The sequence below is a fragment of the Taudactylus pleione genome, unplaced genomic scaffold, assembly GCF_031769625.1.
Source record: "Taudactylus pleione unplaced genomic scaffold, aTauple2 ptg000390l, whole genome shotgun sequence".
Taxonomy (NCBI): Eukaryota; Metazoa; Chordata; class Amphibia; order Anura; family Myobatrachidae; genus Taudactylus; species Taudactylus pleione.
The window spans coordinates 2099413-2122559 of NW_028284791.1; the positions used below are offsets into that span (position 1 = coordinate 2099413).

Consider the following 23147-nt stretch of genomic DNA (forward strand, 5'->3'; position numbering starts at 1 on the left):
GTGTTGTGGTCTTTTGTGTTCGATGTTGTGTGTGGAGTGATGGGGTGTAGGGAGGGAAGGGGGTCTAATGGACTGGAGGTGGTGGGTGAGGAAATGAAGACAGAGGCAGAAATGGGGGCCAAAGGGTTTATTGGAAAAAAACAGTACTAATCCTGTTTGGTCCCAGGCACCCAGGTGGGGTGAGCAATCCACTTTGGGTGTGTGTGTGGGTGGAGACTGGGGAGGTGAGTGGACCCGTTTAGGGGGCTCCTTTCCGTGCAGTTCAATAGACTGGCACGTTACCCCAGCTGGACCTTTGGTCAACAGTCTTAGGATGTCTCGGAGGGAGGGGAGTGGTGGGTTGGCAGCGGGTCTGGCGGTTGTGGATGTACACCCTGGCGGCGTCCCGTGCAGGGGTATAAGTCTCGGAGTCACTTACCTACCGGTAGGATTTGTTGGTGAAAAAGGCTTGGGCTGCTGGTAGCTGGTGTTAGAGTTTCCTTTTGCAGATGTGATGTTGGATGGCTGCTGCGGTGTCAGCAGTTGGAGGAAGCTCTGTGTGTGGTAGTGGCTTGCTGGTGCACTGTGGGGCTTGGTGCCCCGCGTTGCTGGCATTCTGTTCCCGGTGCCTGCTGGTGTGGATCGCTTATGGATTGCTGCTGGACGAACAGCTGTGAGTGGAGCTGGTGTTGGTTGCTCCCAGGGGGCGGTGCGTGGTCGCCTGGGTCTAGCAGGTGGAGTGGTGATCAAGAGGGGTGCGCAGGGCTTTGCTAGGTGTGATGCCCAGCGCGGCCCTGCGGGTGGTGGGTAGAGAGGGTTCTGGAAGCAGCAAGGCTCGACCGAATTTTCCGCGGGAATGAAGAGCTCTGGTGTAAGCTGGCTGTGGTGACAGAATGTAGGGGGTCTCCGACGCGTTTCGGCAGGGGCTCTGCCTTCTTCAAGGAGGTAAGACTGCGTATAAAGTCACAGACTGCGCTATTTGCCGCACCCACACAACACCAGTGCTATGGCTTCAAATTGCGAAATAAGTACAGGGATAGCAACAAAGCTGACAGTATAGAGAAAACACTCAGACAGCGCTAGCATACAGTCACAGACAATGCAAAATAAATGACAATTAATGGCACTTACTGGTCAACGACCTAGACTTAGCGTCTAGTAGGACAAAAGTGCTACATCTGACCACAGCCCGAAGGAGGATTATGTAGGGGGATCCGGACTCCACACCGTCCACCGAGATCTGCGACTAACAGCCAGGCAATGGGCGCCGAAGAAGTCTTGGAGGTGGAGCTGGAAGGAAGCTGTCACAGCCTGGCCAGACCGTGGTGGAAAGGAGCGCTGTGCAGCGGGGAGGAGCTGGCTGTAAACAGGGAAGGCTACCTCCCCTGGCTAGCGTCTAACCCCTAGGACGCTGGAGCGTTCCGAAAAATTTTATCCCCAGTGTCCCAGGCGGCTTTGTGGAAGTGCAGGTGCCTGGCTCCAGACACGCTGTCAACCCCAGGGAGTCCCCACAGCTCTGAAGGCAAAAGACTGCGTTTGGCACATACCACCATGGCATGTGCCACTTACCTGCTCCCTCATAGCGTCCAGCCACAGTCTAGGGAACCTCCAGGGTCCCTGCTAGCCAAGACCCCAGAGGCCCACCAAGGTTCCCCGGATCAATACCAGTGTCTCAGTCCCAGCGGAGTGATGACGCAACAGTGCGACTTCCACTGGACTGTCTGCGCTGTTGCAAAAGAAGAAAAGTATTATTCTACTTCAAACTTCAGGGCTGTTTTAGCAACAGCCCCACTACGTGTTCAGTGACCAGACTCCAGCTGGTCACCTAACGAAACTGAGGAGGCTCTGGCTGGGGGGTGGGGTATATAAGGAGACTCAAGCGCATCCTGGGAGGAAAAATTTACTGCGCAAGGTGCCCGGATGACCCTGCATCACCTATACCCCAAGGTTTCCCTGTGGACCTTCTGTGGACCCTGAAGTAGAAAGAAAAAAAATTTTCAAAGAAAAATGTGTAAGGTGTACGGATAGGGCTGTGAGGGATTAACCCTCCTGAATGGCCTCTGATTTGTGAGCTCCGATTGGCTTGCGACCGGCGCCAGATTCAATTTGCACCGACACTGTCTGTCCATTTCTGCCACTGCCTGCCGTTGTGCCATCTGGCGACTCGGCATACCAGGGACCCAGCACCTGAACTCCCCTTTAAGCTCTGTCCCATTCCCACAGTGGTGTGGATTTGGCAGGGCTGTTCTTTTATTATAATTATCTGCTGGACTGGGTAACTGTTCAGCCCCTGAGCGTTCTATAAATTCTCAGCGTGCAACAGGCAGTGCTGTGTGGGGTCTGGGAGAGTCAGACTAGATTAACTGGAGAACAATGGGCACCCACTTTCCAGGCAATAAAGGGTAACTCGGTTAAGTGTTTTTTGTTTATTCGTCAGGTAACAGCATAGTGACTTTTTAGCTTAGAGTGGTCCTGCAGCTAAACAGCACTTTGGCTCCTGATGGCCGACCACAATAGGAGAAAGTCCTCCAAAGCCTAAGGCCAGAGGGACATCTCATGGTGAAAAGAGCACTCTTGACATGTTGAAGGATTGAGCAGCATCTAACAAAATCAACCTTAAATATTTAATAGATAAAACACAACACTTCAAATATATGTCATCTAAGTTAATAAAGGCTATTCATTGCAATACTGGATGAGGGGAAACACAGGTGGGGTAAACCTTTATAAGTAAATTGCATGCGTCCTGCTATTTCCACACCCCCAGAAGACCAACATCCGGAGGTGCAGCAGATGTCAGGCTGTCCGCAAATCTTCCCACTGCATCGATAAAAGTAAGAAAGCAAAAGGCTGCAAAGATAGCACCAAAAATACAAATGTACACAGCCCACAGAGACGCTACAGAAAGGACAGCGAGTTACCAATCCTCCTGTATTGGAGAAATGTCCCTAGACGTGTTTTGTTGGCAGGTCATGTACTGTGGATTAATTAATAACAATAAAGCTATTGCATTGTACTTCAAAAACCGTAAAAAAGTCATTGAAACAAGGAATTAGGGGACGGTTTTTCTTTTTGTGTTGAGCTGTAGAAACCGCTATTAGAGGTAATTCAATGACAATTTGCACCCTTACATAATGGATTTCAGCTACTTCAGCTAGCATATTAGCACGTTTCCATGCAATTTGTACTCCAACAATTCTGTTCCTAGATTTTATAATGGAATATATATAAGTTGGACCTGTAGGCCCATAGTGTAAAATATCACCAAAAACCGTTTAGCTCATTTATTTATTGAATTGGAGACTAGCCCATCCTACATCCTTCACTGCACCTCCATAAACAAACATCTGCCCTGCAATGAGCTGCGATTGCTTGGATCTGGCCCTGGTTGGACACCACCTCCTCGCTGCATTGAGAGATGCAGCAGTCACCACCAACACTGCGACAAACGAGTATCGTTACTGCGCAGCATATCGGCACTTCACCTCATCCTCAGGTCATTGGTACCTGTTACTAGACCATTTATTTTTGTATTTTACTTTGCTTTATGTGTGCAGCTGTGGCTGTATCTGCCTGCGAAATGCTACGTTACAGTGTCAGCAGCTGTGATACTAACGTAGCATATCGCATGCAGATACAGCGGCACACAGAGTATAGCCATGCCGCATATCATTTTAATCAGATTTAGTTGCTTGTGCAACTTATTCACATCGCTTTACAAATAAGTCAGGGGAACACATTGCACTAGGAAACGCTCGGCGCTACAGAGTCACGCCACGGCATGACACAACTAGAAGGGCAGCTTAACACGCAAGGAATTCCAGCAGCCTGATCGTAAGTAGAACGGGGTGAGAAGTATTAGCAGGGGGGGGGGGTTAGGTTAGGGTTAGGCTCCAGGCAGGGGGGAGTTTGGCTCCAGGCAGGGGGGAGTTTGGCTCCAGGCAGGGGGGAGTTTGGCTCCAGGCAGGGGGGAGTTTGGCTCCAGGCACCACTGGGGGGGGAGGGTTAGGCACTTACCGGGAGGGCTAGGGTGCGGGGTAGGGTGGGTTAGTATTAGGGTACAAAAAAGGAAGGTTAGGGGGTAAATAGGACAGGGGAACAGTACTCACCGTTCCAGTCGAGATTCCAACCGTCGGGATTCCGATGTCAGTGCACTGACAGCCGGCATCTCCTCAGTCCTCCATATTATATCAGTTCAATTTAACAAATTGCTGCCAACATACCATAGTTCAACATGGGGGGGGGGGGGGGGGTGGTCCTAATCCAAAAGGCCCTTACAGACATTCATAAAGTACACCAGAGAGGAGCTCCTTACAGTCACTGTAGTCTTACGGTTCAGCAGTGGATGAGGCTATAGTAACTGAACTCAGTATAGAAAGAGGAAAAAGACACAAATATAATAAGGTTAACAAATTGGATGCAATGAAAGAAAACAAAAATTTATTACCAATAAGTCAATAACCAAACCTGAGGCATTTCAGGTTTGTGTAATATACTGTGGTGTGTAATATACTGTGCATTTATAAATAATATTGCATGTTACACACACTCTACAATAACATCAACTCCAAAAGGCAAAACTCCAAAAACTTCTATAATTTATCATTTGGTATTCATGTTCCCACACTGGCAGATGTAAAAATAACCGTGCCTATACAGCAGGGCACAGGGCCAGAGTCAGGTGACCAGGGACAGAGTCAGGTGACCAGGGCCAGAGTCAGGTGACTATATATAATTATATATTCAGGTTGTGCAGTCCAGGAATCTTTCCCATATACACTAGAGTCAGGTGACCAGACGATTGCGGCTTTGCACCGAGTTCAAGCGTCTCAGTGTAACATTAAAATTCAGGGGGGAAGGAACAAAATACTTATTCCGATATCAATGCCAAAACTTAATTTGTCTTAGAAAGGAGATAACGCCACTCCATGCACTGAGTCTCTTGCAGTAGAGCACACATCTCCTCTCTCTGGGCTCCCGGAACATTAGAAGTTGGACAGTCTTCACCACTTGTAATTGTAACCCATTTACCTGTAGTGGTTTATATATGAAAATCAGGGCTGTACAGGCAGCTGTAATGTCTGCATAAATAGTTTTACACGGTAGGCAGCCATATTGTTTCCAGCTTTTTTGCTACTAAAATCCTGTTTAAGAAAATCTTTAAATGTTATATTTCCCTATAGAAGAAGGATTTCTGGTCTAAAAAAAAAAAACAAGAGTTCCTGGTGAACGAAGAGATGGAATATGGATTCAGCTCACAAAATGGCAGCTTAAGATGGGTGCACACAGAGCTATGTGTACCCAGCCGATACGTCGGCACGCCATCAGATATTGGGTGCACATCAGAACGATACAACAATCGCTTGTTCCGTCCTTCATTACACTGAATGGCGCCGCGGTGCAGCACATCAAACCGGACGTTGCATGTGACCGCGGGTGCGTGAATGCACCCTGCACAATATGCGCGATTTGTCATTCCGATTTGGCTCCAGTGTGTACCCAGCTTTATTCTGTGTACAAAAGCTAGGTCCGCTGTAATGTTAGTGTAACAATGGGGCCTTTCCATTATTAGCGGCGCGCTAGCCACATTTTCACAGCGTATTTAGCACTGCTGGGAAAGTCTAAAGTGCTCGTACATGCGACAGGGTCTGCGGAAATGTATGGGGAATGGAGCGCGCTTGGCTGCAGCATGTCGGACAAATTTCATCAGAACTCAATACTGGGTTTTGGAAGCCTCTTGAATACTACAAGAATATTTACCCACATTAAACTGAAAAGTGTACCCAAAATGAAATGTAACTAAAAGAAGGGTGGCATGAAACTTTGGCAAATATTTAAGTATCTTATCCAACAAATGGGCATCATCCCAGAAACAAACTACTAAATTCATAGAAGTAACTAAAGCGGTTGGCTCGTTACTGTATGGCGGCTACAGGTAGTAGAGCAGGCTGGCCAGGGAATTATGTGGCTCCTTGTGTATACTCTGCCCTACCAGGAAGGCAAGCTTGTGGGCATACTGGCACGGAGCTGGAACTCTGATCACTCCCTGGAAAGTAAAGGAAAAGAATGTAAGTGCAGTGCTCATACAATGAATCTCCATAAGAGTAACGTACAGGAGGACATACAGGCCAGTTATAGTACTGGTGGCACAGTTTGTAGGTCAGTCGTTGCATGTGGTCTGGTTTCAATCCTCCGCTGTCATGCACAACATTGTAGTGTGTTGGGGACACTGTGCCCACTCTCACAGATTGGCTGATAATGAAGAAGTCATACCTGGTGAAACCACAGAAAAACATTATAGTGAATAAAAGCTCCACCCACAGCATTACAATAAGCAGAGTCAGCCCGTTAAATGCGGAGAAAAAAAAAAAAAAAGAGCTAAACACAAACCCCAAGACACTACCTCCATCTAAGCCACCCAAGAGGCCACAGATAAGGAGGGCTGGGATAACTGTAGCAGCACCTTCCCCCGGCATACTTGGGGGCCAGTGAGTCCAGTTCTGCTAGACCCACTATCTTCAGGGCAGTTGGGTATGATATCCCGGCTGCTAGGATGCTGCTGGTCAGAATACTGATAGCGGCATCCTGACAGCCAGAATCCATATACCCATAGGGAAGACATGTCAGTGTTTTTCTAACCCCTACCCTAAACCCTCCCCCCCCTAGTGCCTAAGCCTAATCTCCCCGCACCCTAAACCTAACACCCACTCCTCGGTGCCTAAACCTAACCTCCCCGGTGCCTAACCTTAACCCTCCCCCTAGTGCCTAACCCCACACCCTAACCTCCCCCTAACACCCCGATACTTACCTTCGGAATGCCGGCGGATACTGGTACCGGGACGCAGCCTGTCGGGATTTCGGCACTAGTATTCAGACAGCCGGCATCCCGCATGCCGACTACATCCCCTTCAGGGTACATTCAGAGCACCGCACAACCATAGTCCTAACACTTCATTTTCTATAAGAAACATTTCAGCACCTTACATACCATTCAGGTCTGGTGACTTCAATGTCAACTATTGTGCCCGGAGGTGGATTTTGCAGTCTGCCACCAAAAAATCCAAAGAATCTGGCATTTATACGTTTCTTAACCACAATTACTGTCAGTTTAGGGCTGGAAAGATACAAAAAAAAAAAAAAAGAAAAACATTCAACCACTTCTATAGGAAAATTTACCAGCTTAACTTAATTCTGTAACCAAAAAACTGCAAAACGCGTCTGCTCTCAGTGGGTGAAACAATCACAGTGTATGCTGCTACATACTGTATATTCCTTACCTATAGTCTTTACCAGCAGACTTTATGCAATCGATAAACTGCTGAATTTCATAGTTCACAACTGTTTTAAGCTGCCCATCGCCCACTCCATCTCGGTAGATGACAATACGTGTTGGTAGGGTACCATTACATTTGTACCAGGCATGCAATGAAGCTGCAGAGAAACACATGACTATAACTTGGAGATTAAAGTTACGCAACTTAAAATAACTGACCATGTCCAACCAAAAGAATCTACCAGCAGGGTGGGGGAGATCATTCCACATGTTACACAGCCTAGAGAAGCATTTTGATCTATTACATTAACTAAATATTTTTCTTACCATGTTTTTCTCTGAACATTGTGGAGGCAAACACGGAGAGGGCACAGGTGCTTTTCAGGAGGCAGCTTAGTAATACTAATATTTCATTGCACAGTGAAAAGCGGTTTGTCCGGGCACAAGGACACCTCACATAGAGGCTCCTGGCTTAAAGAGGCTCAAAACCGTAAACTGGCAGGGCAATGCCTGAATGAAGGATTTCTCAGTCAACGCGTTTCGTTCTCTAATAGAGCTGTTTCAATACCTTGAAAGAGTTCAGTTAGAGAATGAAACTTATTGCCTGAGGAATTTTTAATTCAGAAATTGCATTGCCAGTTTACAGTCGGGCCTTTGAGACTATCCACTCAGCCACATAGCAACTAGGCAATACAAAACTGAACTCAACGCTGCAGTTTGATTAACCTTCTGTGGTGATTTAAACCAAATCACTCGACCAGAACTGCGCAATTGAAACAGTGTCTCTAAATTTTCACAGTACACTTTATTGCAGGTAAAATGGAACATAAAAAAAAAAACAATACAAAGTTTCACTGATAAGAGAAACAAAAAAAAAAAAGGAGGAAAAGGAAGATTATCCTGCATGATCAGGATTAAAAAGTTGCACACTTGATTAGTGACATACAGTAGTAACTAGGAACTCTATTTAGGTGTCATTGTCCATAAAGAACGCATTCCAGTGCGCACTGAAGCAAGAGAAAGACGCTGTAGCCAGTGCCTGAGAGCATACGGACCATCACAGGAGAATGGCATACCTGGGGAACCTGCAACAACCTTTGAGTATACTATTGCCCTATGTAGGACTAACATGAAGGTATGAGGTCTGATTTATACACGGAACAGTATCAGGTCCAAGGTAGTTTAGAAATAAGCTAGTGTGCTGTAGCATAATTAGAATTACTTTTGAAAGTTCATTTAAAGTTGCAGAGTAAATCAATTGATTGTGCTCTAACATTTGCAAAAAGTACAAACACACACACACACATTTATTTTATGGTTGTTACAAATGCATCTTCTGTTTTATTTGAATGAGAAGCCTCCTTGCATACTTAGAGGCGATTACACACGATCCGGCGGATCGGGGCAACATATCGTCCACATCGGCAAGTGTGTATCCACTACACTATGAGCGCCCATGTTGGTCGTTCATTAGTTCAACAGATCGAGCCTACATGCTTCTCAATCTGTCAATTTGATGAACGACCCATTGCTTGTGAAAGTAGCTGGTGAATGACATATCGTGTGGTTCACCAGATCAACCGGCATCAAACGACCGCACGATATGTCGTTCATCACATCGTGTGTTGTAATTTATAATCTAGAATATAAATAACTGACTACAGGTTGTGTATAAATTGAATGCCATCATTTATTTGGGTAGCCACATTTAAAAAAAAAAAAAAAAAAACTACAAAAAAAAAAAAAAAAAAAAAACAACCCCACCACAAGAGGAACGATTGGTTTCACTAATCATGTAGATTGGGGGTCAGAGCAACAATACACATTGACAAGGCCAGGAAGTATCGCCAGAGGGAATCAAGTACGTCCAAGGGGCAGAACTGCAGCACTTCCCCGTCCACTGACCACAGAAACCGATGTGATCCGATGATTAGCACAATCACTCTACGATCAATTATAGCAGTGACATAGATGACATAGCTTATCGCCGCGGCTACATGGGAGCATCGAGTGTTATGCACGTGACACGGAGAGGATTAAATAATTGTAAACCAGAATGTAAAAACAATTGCAACGGTACTGGTTAGTCATTTTACCTTGCATACAGACTTTAAGGCCATCAACAATCTCTTGCTTCTGGTCCTGGATAACACAGCGGGAAAACCAACTAAAAAAAAGTTACAGAAAAAAAAAAGGTAATACAAAAACCAAACCTACAGAAATTAGACAGCATTCCTCAATGAGGACAAAACTTTGTGGTCTTTTCTATTTATTGGGTTTTCTAGACATGTCTATTTAGGGCACATTTACTAACACTGCAAACTTTATCCAACTTGCACTTGACATATAAAAGACAATTGGTTGCTGTGGGTCAAGCAACGTATAGAACATTGGGGGAGATGTATTACCGGCAATATCGCAGATGCGATACATCCCCCCCCCCACTTCACGTACATACCGCGGTTAATTACCGCGGTATGTATCAAGAATATCGCAAAGAACAGCTCTCTCGATGAGAGCGGTCCTTTGCGATGCTGCCGGGCAGAAGGACTTCCGGATCCCTCCCAGCCCCGAGCGTCGCGCTAAGAAGCCCATAGGCTTCTATTGGCATTACCTAGCGACGCAAAGCTGCATTCTGCTGCTTAATAAATGCGGGGAATGCGGTAACACCCCCGAAAACTGCATTTTCGGGGGTTTTACCGCATTTTGCCGATGATACATCTCCCCCATAAAGTAATAAGTAACAATAAGTAATCACTGTTGACTAGTCTTTTTCAAATTAAAATTGATTCCACAGTACAAGTCCTCCTCTTTAGGCACACTCCTCTGTTTAGTGGACGATTCCCCCATGGACCATCACAATGGGGAGAGAAGAGAGTTGTGGAAGCCAGCTTGATTGAACAGCTGGGGTAAAAGGTGCTAAATGTTGGAGCCCCATCTCCTGTCCAAACATGACTGAGCGAGTGGAAGTAAGCGGATAATGGCAGGAGTCCATGGCACAGAGTTGTGTAGCTGGGGACGTGCAGTAATATCAGGACATTCAATAAAGATGCAACTTTTTAATGTCTATTAAGCACAGCAGACAAAATTACCGAGTCATCCCTTTGTTCATACTGGCCACAAAGCCGGCAATCGATCTTCGTCCGGATAAGGTATCGTGGTAGCAATCGATCCCAACTATCATCATTTTTTCCACCTATAAACAACATTACGGCTTCTGGTTTGTGACAGGTTTCTGATTTTATCACATCTAAATGGCCATGCAAAGTACAATTTGTCCCCATAGGGATGAATCTGCTCTTAGCTTTATAAAAAAAATAAAAAATAAAAACACACCACCAGATAGGTTGCTGACATAGGGGCTGAGCCACAATTGAAGACAAGTCCGTATATCGAGCGTACTGTATATTGAGTGTTTTCACGGTGCTTGCTCAGCATCTACAGGGAATGCAGAGTCGTAAACAATTCTGCTGCATCTCCACTAGCGACAAAAAGGGCATTATTGTAATTGGGATCTAACATGGCGTTCACACATAGGCAGAGTTCCGTGAGGAAGTGTTGATGGGGGGGGGGGGGGGATACATACAACTCTGCATTGGGGCAGATATATGCTTTTACTTTTGTGCACACAAAGCTCTGCATCAGGCCTATTTACTGAGTGAGCAAAACTCTTTGCAAAGAACTAAAATTAAAACTATGTAGCTGGATGGGAGGGTGGGCTGCAAATTAACGCTTTGTAATTGTTCAGTAACACCCTCATCCCCAAATACCATTAAATCAGATTATCGGAATATTCGGCAACAAGGAAGCTAAAATAAAAAGACTACTATACGGCCTGAAATAACCAGTAAGCCGAAGAACGCCATGAACGCCTGAATTTATTGGTCTCAGGAGCCGTATACAGCTGAATATAGGAATCACTCTACACTATTCTGGATGTCAGTGTAGCAGGTATACTTAAGACAAATCCACTATTTACATTTAACCTAGACCCCAAATAATACACTTGCAGGAAATAAACTTCCTACCGTCCCTTGTTTACCTTGTTAAATACAGTCTAGTTGATTATAAAGATTTACATTTTTAAAAATAAATAAATAAAAGCAATGAGATAATCAGAATTATTGGTGAATCCAGTCAGGAAAGGTGCCAGTGGCCTCTGGGCCTGATTCAGAGCCGGATGCTCTGACCAGAGCGCTCGCTCTGAATCAGGGCCGGCCTAGCTGAAAATGGAGCGGCCTCCTGGCCGCTCGCATAGCTGTGGGTGACCACCCACAGCTTATGCAAGCGGCCAAAAAGATGGTCGCGATGGTCAAGACCATCGCGACCATCGGGCTTGCGACGAGACCCTTGTGGTAGGGTCTCGTTGCCGCAAGCCCTGGAGTGCTTTTGGCTCTATCAGAGCCAAAAGCACTCCCACTGACATCACTGGGAACGCCTCCGTCTGGGCAGCCACGCCCCCGGCACGCCCACCAAAGGTGGCGTGCTGTCACTCACCATCGACAGCACTTCCCTTTGGTGCGAGACCCCGAGCGACAGTTCCCCGTCGCTCGCCGGGTCTCGCGCATGCGCACGACGGAGCAGCCTCTGTCGTGCGCATGCGCATTTGGGAAACATCGACCCGCTTGCAAGCGCTCAGTGCTCGCGAGCGGGTCTGAATGAGACCCTCTGTACGGTGATCTACACAATGCTCCAACGAAGCCAGAGGAGAGTGGTATGAAAAGTTGACACATTCAGAAAGGTCGACACCAGAATGTTGACATGTTCTGAATCGCGATCTTCTATTGTATTGTGACCAGATACCAGCCAGCATGCCCCAGCCAGGGCCAGATTAAAGGGGGGGGGGGGGCAACAGGGGCGATCATCCCTGAGCCCCCACACCTGAAGGGCCCCCACACCCAGCCATCGGGGTTAAAGTGAACCGGAGGAGACGGAACCAGTTCCACCTCCTCCGGACACCTAACCCTGGTGCCGCACGGAAACACCAGGCGCCCCCTGAGATTGTAACCAGCGGGCGCCCGGCTCCCTCCCCGCAGCGGCAGCCAGAGCCGGAGACTAGAGCTCACTCGTGAGCTCTGGCTTCCGGCTCAGGCAGTGCACTATGGGAGAGGCGTCTTGCGTCTCTCCCATAGTGCAGAGGAGCAACGCCAGCCGAGCGGATCAGAAGGCAGTGGGCGCGGGGCTTAAGGCAAGTATGATTTTTATTTTTCTCTTTAGCGCAAGCGGCTTTTCCACTGCTGGGGGGGGGACATTACTCGGGGGGACATTACTACAGGGGGCATTACTACTGGGGGCATTACTACTGGGGGGGCTTTACTACTGGGGGGGCTTTACTCGGGGGGACGGGACATTACTACAGGGGACATTACTCGGGGGGGACATTACTACAGGGGGCATTACTCGGGGAGGGACATTACTACAGGGGGCATTACTACTGGGGGCATTACTCGGGGGGGCTTTACTACTGGGAGCATTACTCGGGGGGGGGCATTACTAATGGGGGCATTACTCAGGGGGGCTTTACTACTGGGGGCATTACTCAGGGGGCTTTACTACTGGGGGCATTACTCAGGGGGGGACATTACTACAGGGGACATTACTCGGGGGGGCATTACTACTGGGGGCATTACTCGGGGGGGGACATTACTACTGGGGGCATTACTACAGGGGACATTACTACTGGTGCCACTACCACAGGGGGCACAACTACAGGGGTATTACCACTGAGGGCATTTACTATTGGGCACACACAGGGGGCACGACTACTGGGGGCACAACTACAGGGGTATTACTACTGGGGGTATTTATACAGGGGGCATTACTATTGGGAACACTACTACTGGGGGTATAACTACAGGGGGCATTGCATAAGGGGCAACACTCCTGTGGGCACTACTACTGGGTGCACTGCATAAAGGGCACGTAATAGGGGCCCCCACATGTTTGTTGCCCAGGGGCCCCCACAGACCTTAATCCGGCCCTGGCCCCAACAATCAAGCTAGTTACAGAATGTAGATACGGGATCTGCAATTCCAGCACTTACAGGTATTTCCACGCTCCAGAGCTCCCCTCCTAGCTTACAGTTCATCTGCAATGCGATCTTTGAACAGACTGAAAGTACAGTTTGGGGTTTGCTTAAAGTCCTGGCAATCACACACTGACTCGGGATGGGGGAGTCCAGACACAGGAACTTCTTAATGGAGTCATATTTCATCTTATTATTACTGGAGAGGACACAAACTACCTACGCGGAAACAAAAACAATTAATTAATGGCAAAGAGCCCCTGCATTTCAATGTTTAAAGGGAAAATAAATATATCCATACGTACCATCTCTGTATGCTCTGTAATATTCTGTTGAAATGCCTTTAAATAGCCACCTACTGTATCCTCAATTTCAACCCTAAAAATAAGCAACAAAAAGGTGAATATATAGATAGAAACTCCTCTTTCCATAGACCCACACTGCACAAAGCTTGGTTATTCTCTAACCAAGCCAAAATAAAACAACTTTCCCCAAAAGCTTAGAGTGTTGAAATTAAAATAATACTGTAGAAGAGGAGCGTAAAGGGTGGGTGCACAGTGTCCCCCAATGTATTCAGATAATGATTTAACACAAGTATAATAAAAACTGGATTTTATAGGTCTAATAAATCCTTTTCTCTGCATATATTGGGGAACGATGAAACATTGTGGGGTGTAAAGGCTCGGTCTGGAGTTTGGGCACTTTTTTTTTTTTTTACACACAAGTATGAAACCCTTTTCCCCCTGTACATCAGTTGGCCAGCCGGGAATCATCTCTGTAACCAAGCCCAACAGGACCGAACATATCGGAACTAAGGAAGAGGGGAAAAGCAACGTACTCTAAAGGCACGTATCCACTAGATAAGAAAAATGAGCGACTGAACGATTACGACATCGTTATCATTCATTAATCGTGCATGAAAATGCCAGCAACGACCAGCGATGTGTTATTCCACAGGTCATTGCCGGCATTACTCATCGGCTGAACGCGCGCAAGCCAACCTGACGAGATCGTCAGGTTGTGCATGTTTGGGGATGAGGGAGGGTGCTTGCGCTGGATGACATTTCGTTCACTGTGGGCACATTATCCACTGCACAGGTTGGTGAACAATTGAACAATTTAAATGTTGTAACTGTACAGTCGTGGATAGGCCCCTTAACAACATGACTTCGAAACCAGGAGAAAAGGTGGGAGTGAGATATAAAGTTGGCGTTCAGAATGCCAACATGATCTGAATGTTGACATTGACATACAGATGTGTTACAATACGCCATGCAGCGCAATATGCCTGGTGTGAGCGAGCCGCTAGCTGCCGTGCAATTCTATCTTTGGGCATATTTTATGGCGGAAAATGCGCCTAAGTGACAATGCGATTTGACTAGGACGCACCAGGAGACTGAGCTGATTAATTTGATATGTGACACTTTTATGGAAGTCTCACCCCCCAAAGTCCAGCATCAAGATCTGCTATAGGAGCATCCACCTTGGGAAGAAGCTTACTAGAACCCACACTCAAACCCAAGAAATCCTCCCACCCTTCAGCCACCTCACCATCCTCCTGGGAGGAGCAGTCAGTGGCAGATGCCACGATCCTATTCTAAAGGAGAGATTTTGCCAAAGATTTGGCAGAGGCGCAGAATTAGACTCCAGCACAACTCAACAGCCCATCTCTGCAATATTGCCAGTGATGCCGGGATTCCCAAGAATCTTCGTATACATGCTATTCCAATAGAAGAGTTTGGAATCAGACTGGTATTTGCCTTACATAGAAGAGCTATGGGAGCGTCTACCTTAGGCAGAGACTGCCATGTTATTGAATTCTCACAAGAGGGGAGAAAGACACTACAACCTGTAGGTGACTCAAAACCTTTGATGATCTTGTTTCACACTTTTATTCAAAGGTACTTCAGCTACGGGAGAAGATGCTAATTAAATTCATTGAATATTTAGTGACTCTTTCTACTCCCTGCTGGAGTCCTCATCAGAGAACAGGTAAAACCTCAGGAGTCTGAACCCTGTCCAAGACTGAAGAACCGTGGGAAGATGCGGCTTCTGCTGTCTAGCCGTGTTGGAGAATTCCATAATCCTTTGCAAGGAAGAGACAAAACCTGAAACATACCCTATACCGACCACTCCAGGACTTTTGGAACAAAGCAGCATGTCAGGTTAGAGTCCAAGGGGGATGAAAAATCAGTGCCCCATAGCACCCCATGGGATAGAGCCTGCTGGGCTCCATTATGGCCTAGGCTGGCTCTGATCTGCAAGGGCCCTATAGGTTAGTGTGGAGACTGGTCCCTCTGATTCATATGCTTTGCATAGAGCCCCAGACAAGGCAATTCAACATGGCATTTGGAAAACGCACATACTGTTGCCATTGTCCAGGGCCCAGCATCAAGGAATGTCATCCATCAGGACACCCCCACCCTGTGCATGACTGCTATGAGCGGATGCACACACCTGACGTCCCCCACCCCCCCGGCACTGGGTACCCTCCAACTACTCATCTCATATCACTATCTTGAGACGCAGATCCAAAAAATAATGGAAACAAAAACCCCACAAAACACATTTGTGCTCACATATGTGCAGATCACAAGAAAGCTGCATATGGGCAATGGTGTCAATCATTAGATGAGATCAGAAGTTACCGCTAAAGATAAAAGAACAATGCGTATATTAGCATCTTACATGACGGCTTCCCTCATTCGGATTCCCATTTGCTGGGTGATTTTGTACAGATTTTGGAGAAGCGCGTTTGCAGCGTCATAGTTCCTCCGGGTATAGACCAGCAGCCAGCTATTCAGGTCCCGGGTGCTGATCAGAGTCTGTCCTCTCATCTCTCTCGACCAGTCGGCAAACTGAGGATTATACTCTGCCTGTATAGAGCCACAGGGGAAACTCAGAATCACTTCCCATCCAAAGGGTTTTCATTGAGAACACATTTAACGTGGTTAATATGGGTTGTAGCAAACAAACAAAATACATGTGGTGATAAAATGGTAACGTCTAATATAAATATATAAATGTACTAATTAATTAAGATTACAATATGTGAAATAAAACTTATAAATCTGGGAGAAACATTTTCTTAAGACACACACAGCATCAGGCTTGGTCCCGTGTGGTTCCATAACTTCATAACCATGTCCTATTATCCTTCCACACTCTTCTAAGCATTCACTTTGTCAGCACTGCCTATTCTGGTGGGTGTGATATGTATTCCCGACAGCGGCTGCCCGACAAAGGAGGAAATCCCGATCGTCCTAAAGGTAAGTAATGACTAATCTAACCTCCCTAACCCTTCTTAGGGGTGCCTAACCCTAACCTCCCCCCCCTGTGCCTAACCCTAACCCCCCCTTCCCCGCTGCCTAAACCCAAATCCCCCGGGGGAGTGCCTAACCCTAATCTCCCCCCGGGGGTGCCTAACCCTAACCCTCCCTCCCCCTAGCCTAACCCTAACCTCCTGGGGGGGGTGCCTAACCCTAAGTCCCCCCCCCGGAAGCCCTAAACCTAACCCTCCACCCCCCGCGGCTGTCCGCTGCGGCGCCCGGCATCCGCTCGATCGGGATGCCAAGCGCCGGTCTCCCGACGTCGGGCAAATTACAGGCGTCTACATTTAGACGCCTGTCATTCGTCCCTAGTCGGGATAAAGCAGTCTGGAAGCCGGCGGTCAGCATTTAGACCGTTGGGTTCCAGACTACATCCCATTCTAGTCTATTACATTACAGAAGCATCAGGCTTGGTCCCGTGTGGTTCCATCACTTTGTCAGCACTGCCTATTCTGGTCTATTACATTACAGAAGCATCAGGCTTAGTCCCGTGTGGTTCCATCACTTTGTCAGCACTGCCTATTCTGGTCTATTACATTACAGAAGCATCAGGCTTAGTCCCGTGTGGTTCCATCACTTTGTCAGCACTGCCTATTCTGGTCTATAACATTACAGAAGCATCAGGCTTAGTCCCGTGTGGTTCCATCACTTTGTCAGCACTGCCTATTCTGGTCTATTACATTACAGAAGCATCAGGCTAGGTCCCATCACTTTGTCAGCACTGCCTATTCTGGTCTATTACATTACAGAAGCATCAGGCTTAGTCCCGTGTGGTTCCATCACTTTGTCAGCACTGCCTATTCCGGTCTATTACATTACAGAAGCATCAGGCTTGGTCCCGTGTGGTCCCATCACTGTCGGCACTGCCTATTCTGGTCTATTACATTACAGAAGCATCAGGCTTGGGCCCCTGTGGTTCCATCACTGTCGGCACTGCCTATTCTGGTCTATTACATTACAGAAGCATCAGGCTTGGTCCCGTGTGGTCCCATCACTGTCGGCACTGCCTATTCTGGTCTGTTACATTACAGAAGCATCAGGCTTAGTCCCATCACTTTGTCAGCACTGCCTATTCCGGTCTATTACATTACAGAAGCATCAGGCTTGGTCCTGTGTGGTTCCATCACTTTGTCAGCACTGCCTATACTGGTCTATTACATTACAGAAGCATCAGGCTTAGTCCCGTCACTTTGTCAGCACTGCCTATTCTGGTCTATTACATTACAGAAGCATCAGGCTTGGTCCCGTGTGGTTCCATCACTTTGTCAGCACTGCCTATTCTGGTCTATTACATTACAGAAGCATCAGGCTTGGTCCTGTGTGGTTCCATCACTTTGTCAGCACTGCCTATTCTGGTCTATTACATTACATTACAGAAGAGGACTTCTACATTTTTATTTTCCAGATTGCTCTGAAAATATTGTTTAGTAATAATGGTATGTATGTATATATGTATGTATTAGAGATGAGTGGCTTCGGATCTCAGAATTCCGAACCCACCCGAACTTAGGGGGATCAGTCTCAGTTCAAAGCTGGCTTGGGTTTTCCCGCCTGACTCGGATCTCAAAATGAGGCAAAACGTCATCATCCCGCTGTCGGATTCTCGCGGGTTTTGGATTGTATAAAAGGTCCCACGATCGCTACCATTTTTCATTTCGGCTGTGGAGAGTGAAGAGAGAGGGAGCTGTGCTGCTGTGTATAAGGGCTGGCTACAGTAGTGTTGTCACTCAGGGGCTCGCTGCTGAATATCCATAGGGGCTGGCGGTTGTCCATATAGGGGCTGGCTGGCTGTTATGAGCTTGTGTGGAATCATTTCCACCCAAATCCGGGCAACCTTTGCCAAGCCATTTGTAACCGGTGCCATGTAACAGTGAGTACGTCACTTGCAGCGCATTCATCAAATTGTAAAGGGTATTTCAAATTCTGAAACTTTGGGGACAAAAAAAAAAACGAACAATCAGTCTAGTGTCACCTAGCTGCTCCTTTCTATCTGGATCCAAGCGCCTACAATCTCCACCACTAACACCTGCATCATCATCAACATCCTCATTTGCGATCGGAAGTAGTCCTGCATCCAATTTCATAAGAATGACTGACTCCTCTCCTATCCGTGGTTCCTTAGAAGGATCCTTGAGTGCTACGCCTGTTGCTGCTGCTGGGGGTGGATCTTCATCCCAGAAAGGGACCAAGAAGACTACTACTCGTAGTAATTTAAGAAAAACAATTGACTATTAAACAGTCCTTTGATAGAGGAAGTAAGTATAACAGCTGTCACCCAGTTTCACAGCGGATCACTGACGCCATGATGGCTGTGCTAGTATTAGATGGTGAAATAATAGAAAATGAGGATGATAGTGTGGAGGGAAGTGCAAAAGGAGGATGAGGGGGAAATTTGTGTCCTAACTGACGCTAATGAGGATGTTGATGATGAGGATGTTGATGATGAGGATGTTGTTTGCATAACTCAGCCACCAGTGGCAGCAGTTCTTGCTCATGATAAAAAGAAAGCCAGAAAAGCAACGTCTTGGGTGTGGAATTATAATCTAAATTCTGACAACAGTTGTGAAGGCATCTGTTCCATTTGTAAAGCCAAAGTTAGCAGAGGAAGGGACGTTAACCATCTAGGAACCTCCTCCCTGTTACGTCATTTGCAGAGAGTTCATGCAATTTGTTTAACAAAATTCTAATTTTATAAAACCAGCAGTTTGGACCAGCACTGCAATCTCCACCAACAACACCCTAATCATCAACATCCTCCTTAATAATTAAAGTCAAACCACAGTCAAAACACATTTTAGAATAGAATAGAACAGGACTGTCATTTAGAAACTGCTGCAAAGCCAAACCCCCGGGGTTTAGAATAGAATAGAAACCGCCACCAAACCGTCAGGGTTTAGAATAGAATAGAAACCGCCGCTTAGTAAATTTTGCCCTCTGTTGCTTACTTTAGCCAGCCAGCTCGCTGCTGCCTTTGATCTATATTGGTGAAAAATAGTGAAATCAATATTGTGAGCTGTGAGGTGGTTAAAAATGCCTAGAAATGCCTGAATGATTGATATTACGGTTAATAATACTGTAGGAACAAAAACAGGCCCAAATTATGTGGTTTTAGCTGTTTATACAATTTTTGGGAAAAAATACAGATCCAAAACCAAAAAACAAAATACCAGGGAAAAAGATCCAAAACAAGAGGAGATACAGATCCAACACATGTATGTATGTATGTATGTATGTATGTTCATACACAAACACTCTGCTAGACACTCAATTTTCTTCATCATGTCTATAGGTACACAGGGACAACGCTGGGGTAAAGGGCTGTGCAGGAGGACTGGGCACCAACAATTAATCTTTAACATATCTCAGAGCAGCCCAGCCTCCTTATACCCCCTATACCCTTCCCCCAAGCAGGCCAGTTCAGGTTTGGTGCCAGCAGGATCCAGGCACACTAACAGGGGGCTGCCATTGCAGCCTCTAATCTATATTTTACTTATTTTTGAGTGGGCAGCCTAGAGCGTCCTATAGGGTGCTCAGTGCTGCCGCTCCATCAATCCCCGGTGCTGGTAGCCGCGGCGCAAGCGACCGGGTCAGCGCCCTCGGCCAGGTCCTTCACAAGTACAAAAAGACCCCCAGCTGCAGTCGGACGCTGGGGGGGGGCCACAGGCAAGGCAGCCGCATTGGCGCGGCTTCACCCACAGGTGCTGGAGAGCGCCGGTGGGTCTCTGACAAGTGGGGGCCATATGCCCGCACTCCCGCTGGACCACCAGGGCATAAGGTAAAGTGGCACTGCTAATGGCAGTGGCCATTTTCCCTAGGGGATCTCTGTCAGAAGGGGGGCTCTCCCCTGGCCCCTGGTGCAGTCCATCACAGAGGCTTCCCGCCAGAGGATTGTTCCTCCTCTCCCTCCCACAAGAGACGCTGAGCGGCCATTTTCTGAACACAGCCGGCTGCAGTTTGATCTCTGGAGAGCTGGGCTCCTAATCTCCCTGTATACCTCACTACCAGGTCAGGTTATATAGTTTAGCTCTTTCCAGCCGACTGGGGCGTGTACGGTTGAGCACTCGCTGATCATTATACTACTTTGCATTGAATGTACTGTGTGCTTGTTTTTATATAGAGGTATTTTTTTTTTCCCTATCCCTTTGCCGGTTATTTTTTCGGTCCTGTTTAACACTGTACATTAACTGTGTTCTAGCAATTAACCCTTGTATTAACAGGGCGAGGTGCTCCACTAGATTTCCTATACTCAATAAAAGATTAATGTAGAGGATTAGTAGTGGTGCTACTCAGAGTAAAATTAGTTCAGCAAAACAAAAAGGTTTATAAATAAACCAAAAGGACTCTATGTGGGAGCACTCTTAGGATAAAATAGAATCTTTATTTAATTTTTGCTAAAGGTTCAAAAAAATTATATAATTGACTCACAAGACCGACAGCAAGGTAAGGGGAAAAGGGGGAGTGTATGGGGTTATGAGGGGTGAACCCTCTGTGGACGGCGAAATATGGAAACATATAAAAGTTAGAAATACCATGTATCATAAAATACAGCCAGAATCCAGATGTGTAATATAATTACTATTAGTCACTGTACCAAAAATGTACAAAAAGTAGATCTGTTCTGAAGCACTTTACGCTTAGTGAGAGATAGGTGTGGAAAAAGTCAGGGAGATGGAGATCTGTCGGAACTTGGGTTCTGCTGCTTGCCAATAAATTCAGGCGTAGGATGAGAAGTGAGAGACACGTATTTATTAACTATAACTCATCTGGATTCTGGCTATATTTTATGATACATGGTACAGTATTTTTAACTTTATATGTTTGTTTCCATATTTCGCCATCCACAGAGGGTTCACCCCTCATAATGCCATTACATACTCCACACTCCCCATTTTTCCCCTTACCTTTCTGTCTGTTGTGAGTCAATTTTATCATTTTTTTGATCATAAATAAAGGTTATATGTTATTCAAATTTTTGCTATAAAAGAGTGTTCCCACAGAGAATCCTTTGGTTTATATATAAACCCTTTTTGTTTTGCGTTCATTGCACCTTCCACACACACATTGCACACATCTGTTACTGTAACCTCGTGTGTGAGGATTACCCTTGATTGTGTACTATGTCTTCCAAAGGCAAAACACCTAAAGAGGTGTCTAAAGAGATGAGAGCTCCTGTATCACGCACCATTAGATCTTGATCTGTTGGTCTCTCCCCGAAGGATCAAGTCCGGGACAGTCTTTGTATTCGGTGCTGCACAGATGCGCAACGAGAGGCTCCATCCACACCCTCCGACCAGGAGCCGGCTTGGGCTATCTCACTGTCACAGGTAATAACGCAGCTTGTTGACACACCCTGCCGTGATTCTGCAGTCATCTGTTTTGGAACCGCTATTATTGAGTTTCTTCTCCCAGTCAGTTCAGGGTTTGGCGCAGGTGCTGGATAAGGACCATACTTCCAAATGGGGACCATCCCGGCAGGAAGGTCCTACCCCCTCAATCAACCTATGCTTCAGACTGAGATTTCCTCAGTCCTGGAGAGGTCGGGTCCGTTGCTTCGAAGCCTCCTCTGTTCAGGTTTGAATCCATATCTCATATGGATGTAAAGGCCGTGATTAAGGCGGTTAAAACTGGTTCTGCAGACTGAGGACAAGGAGCCGGCCCCTAGGTCCAAGGCTCCAGTTTTGAAGCTGAAAAAACGGGTTTCAGTAGTCAGAACAGCTGGAGGATCTATTAGCTGAGGCTTAGACCATTCCTAAGAAACCTTTTCAGATCTCCAAGCGCATTGCAACCTTTTACCTCCCCCAGTAGATGCGCATGTGGCCTGCCTAATTAGAAATTCTACCATTCCTATCTCTAATACGACCTCCCTTAAGGACCCGAAGGATAGGAAGTTGGAAATCTTCCTCAAGGCGATTTATTCCCATGCATGTGCGATTGAATGTCTCGCTACGGCTTCCGCCTGGGTGACTTAGGCTATCTGCAGTTGGACGAACTAGAGAATGGTCTTTCCTCTGGTACTCCCAGGAACCAGTTATCTTTAGTGGCGCATATTAAGGAGCCGGCTTCCTATCTGGATGAGGCGGCCCTTCACACTTGAATCCTAGCCTCCAAAGTGTCAGCTTCCTCAGTCACGGCTAGGAGAGCCTTCTGGCTTTGTTCCTGGTACACCGATTCTGGTGCATCGCTGGGGCCTTCCAGATGTCTATTTGATGGTGCCTCGACTGAATCACAAGCTGCTGAGATACTGTTCTCGCACCAGGGATCCAGGAACTTTCCTGGTGGACGCCCTGGGGGTTGGTGGGTCTTTCATGTACATATTCCCTCCGATCTCGCTCATTCTGCAGGTTCTCCGCAAATTGAAATGCGGATCTTCAGGTCCCCTCCATCGATGCTTCCCTGCATTTTCCGTTACATCTGGATATCCTGTCTAAAGGCCAGTGCTTCTATCTGGATCTGGCCCATCTCACTTTGACAGGGTGGCTGTTGAGACACCCATCCTAAAGGCCAGGGTTTTTTCCAGGTCCATAACTCGTACATGCTCTGT

At 46.7% G+C, this 23147-nt stretch overlaps 1 protein-coding gene across 2 annotated transcripts in view; it reads right to left on the reverse strand.

Moving 5' to 3' along the window:
- Positions 1 to 4397: 4397 nt before the first annotated feature.
- LOC148507642 (piwi-like protein 1) overlaps positions 4398 to 23147 on the reverse strand; it is a 104558-nt gene continuing 85808 nt past the window's right edge. For both annotated transcript variants that reach the window (XM_088445843.1, XM_088445844.1), the window contains exons 13-21: positions 15966 to 16153; positions 13583 to 13655; positions 13296 to 13496; positions 10345 to 10448; positions 9349 to 9419; positions 7257 to 7410; positions 6968 to 7093; positions 6105 to 6252; positions 4398 to 6025 (exon numbers count right to left, since the gene is read on the reverse strand). In XM_088445843.1, the coding sequence (XP_088301969.1) occupies positions 5909 to 6025; positions 6105 to 6252; positions 6968 to 7093; positions 7257 to 7410; positions 9349 to 9419; positions 10345 to 10448; positions 13296 to 13496; positions 13583 to 13655; positions 15966 to 16153 (1182 nt within the window). In that variant the 3' untranslated portion in view covers positions 4398 to 5908. The remainder of the gene's footprint in view (positions 6026 to 6104; positions 6253 to 6967; positions 7094 to 7256; positions 7411 to 9348; positions 9420 to 10344; positions 10449 to 13295; positions 13497 to 13582; positions 13656 to 15965; positions 16154 to 23147) is intronic.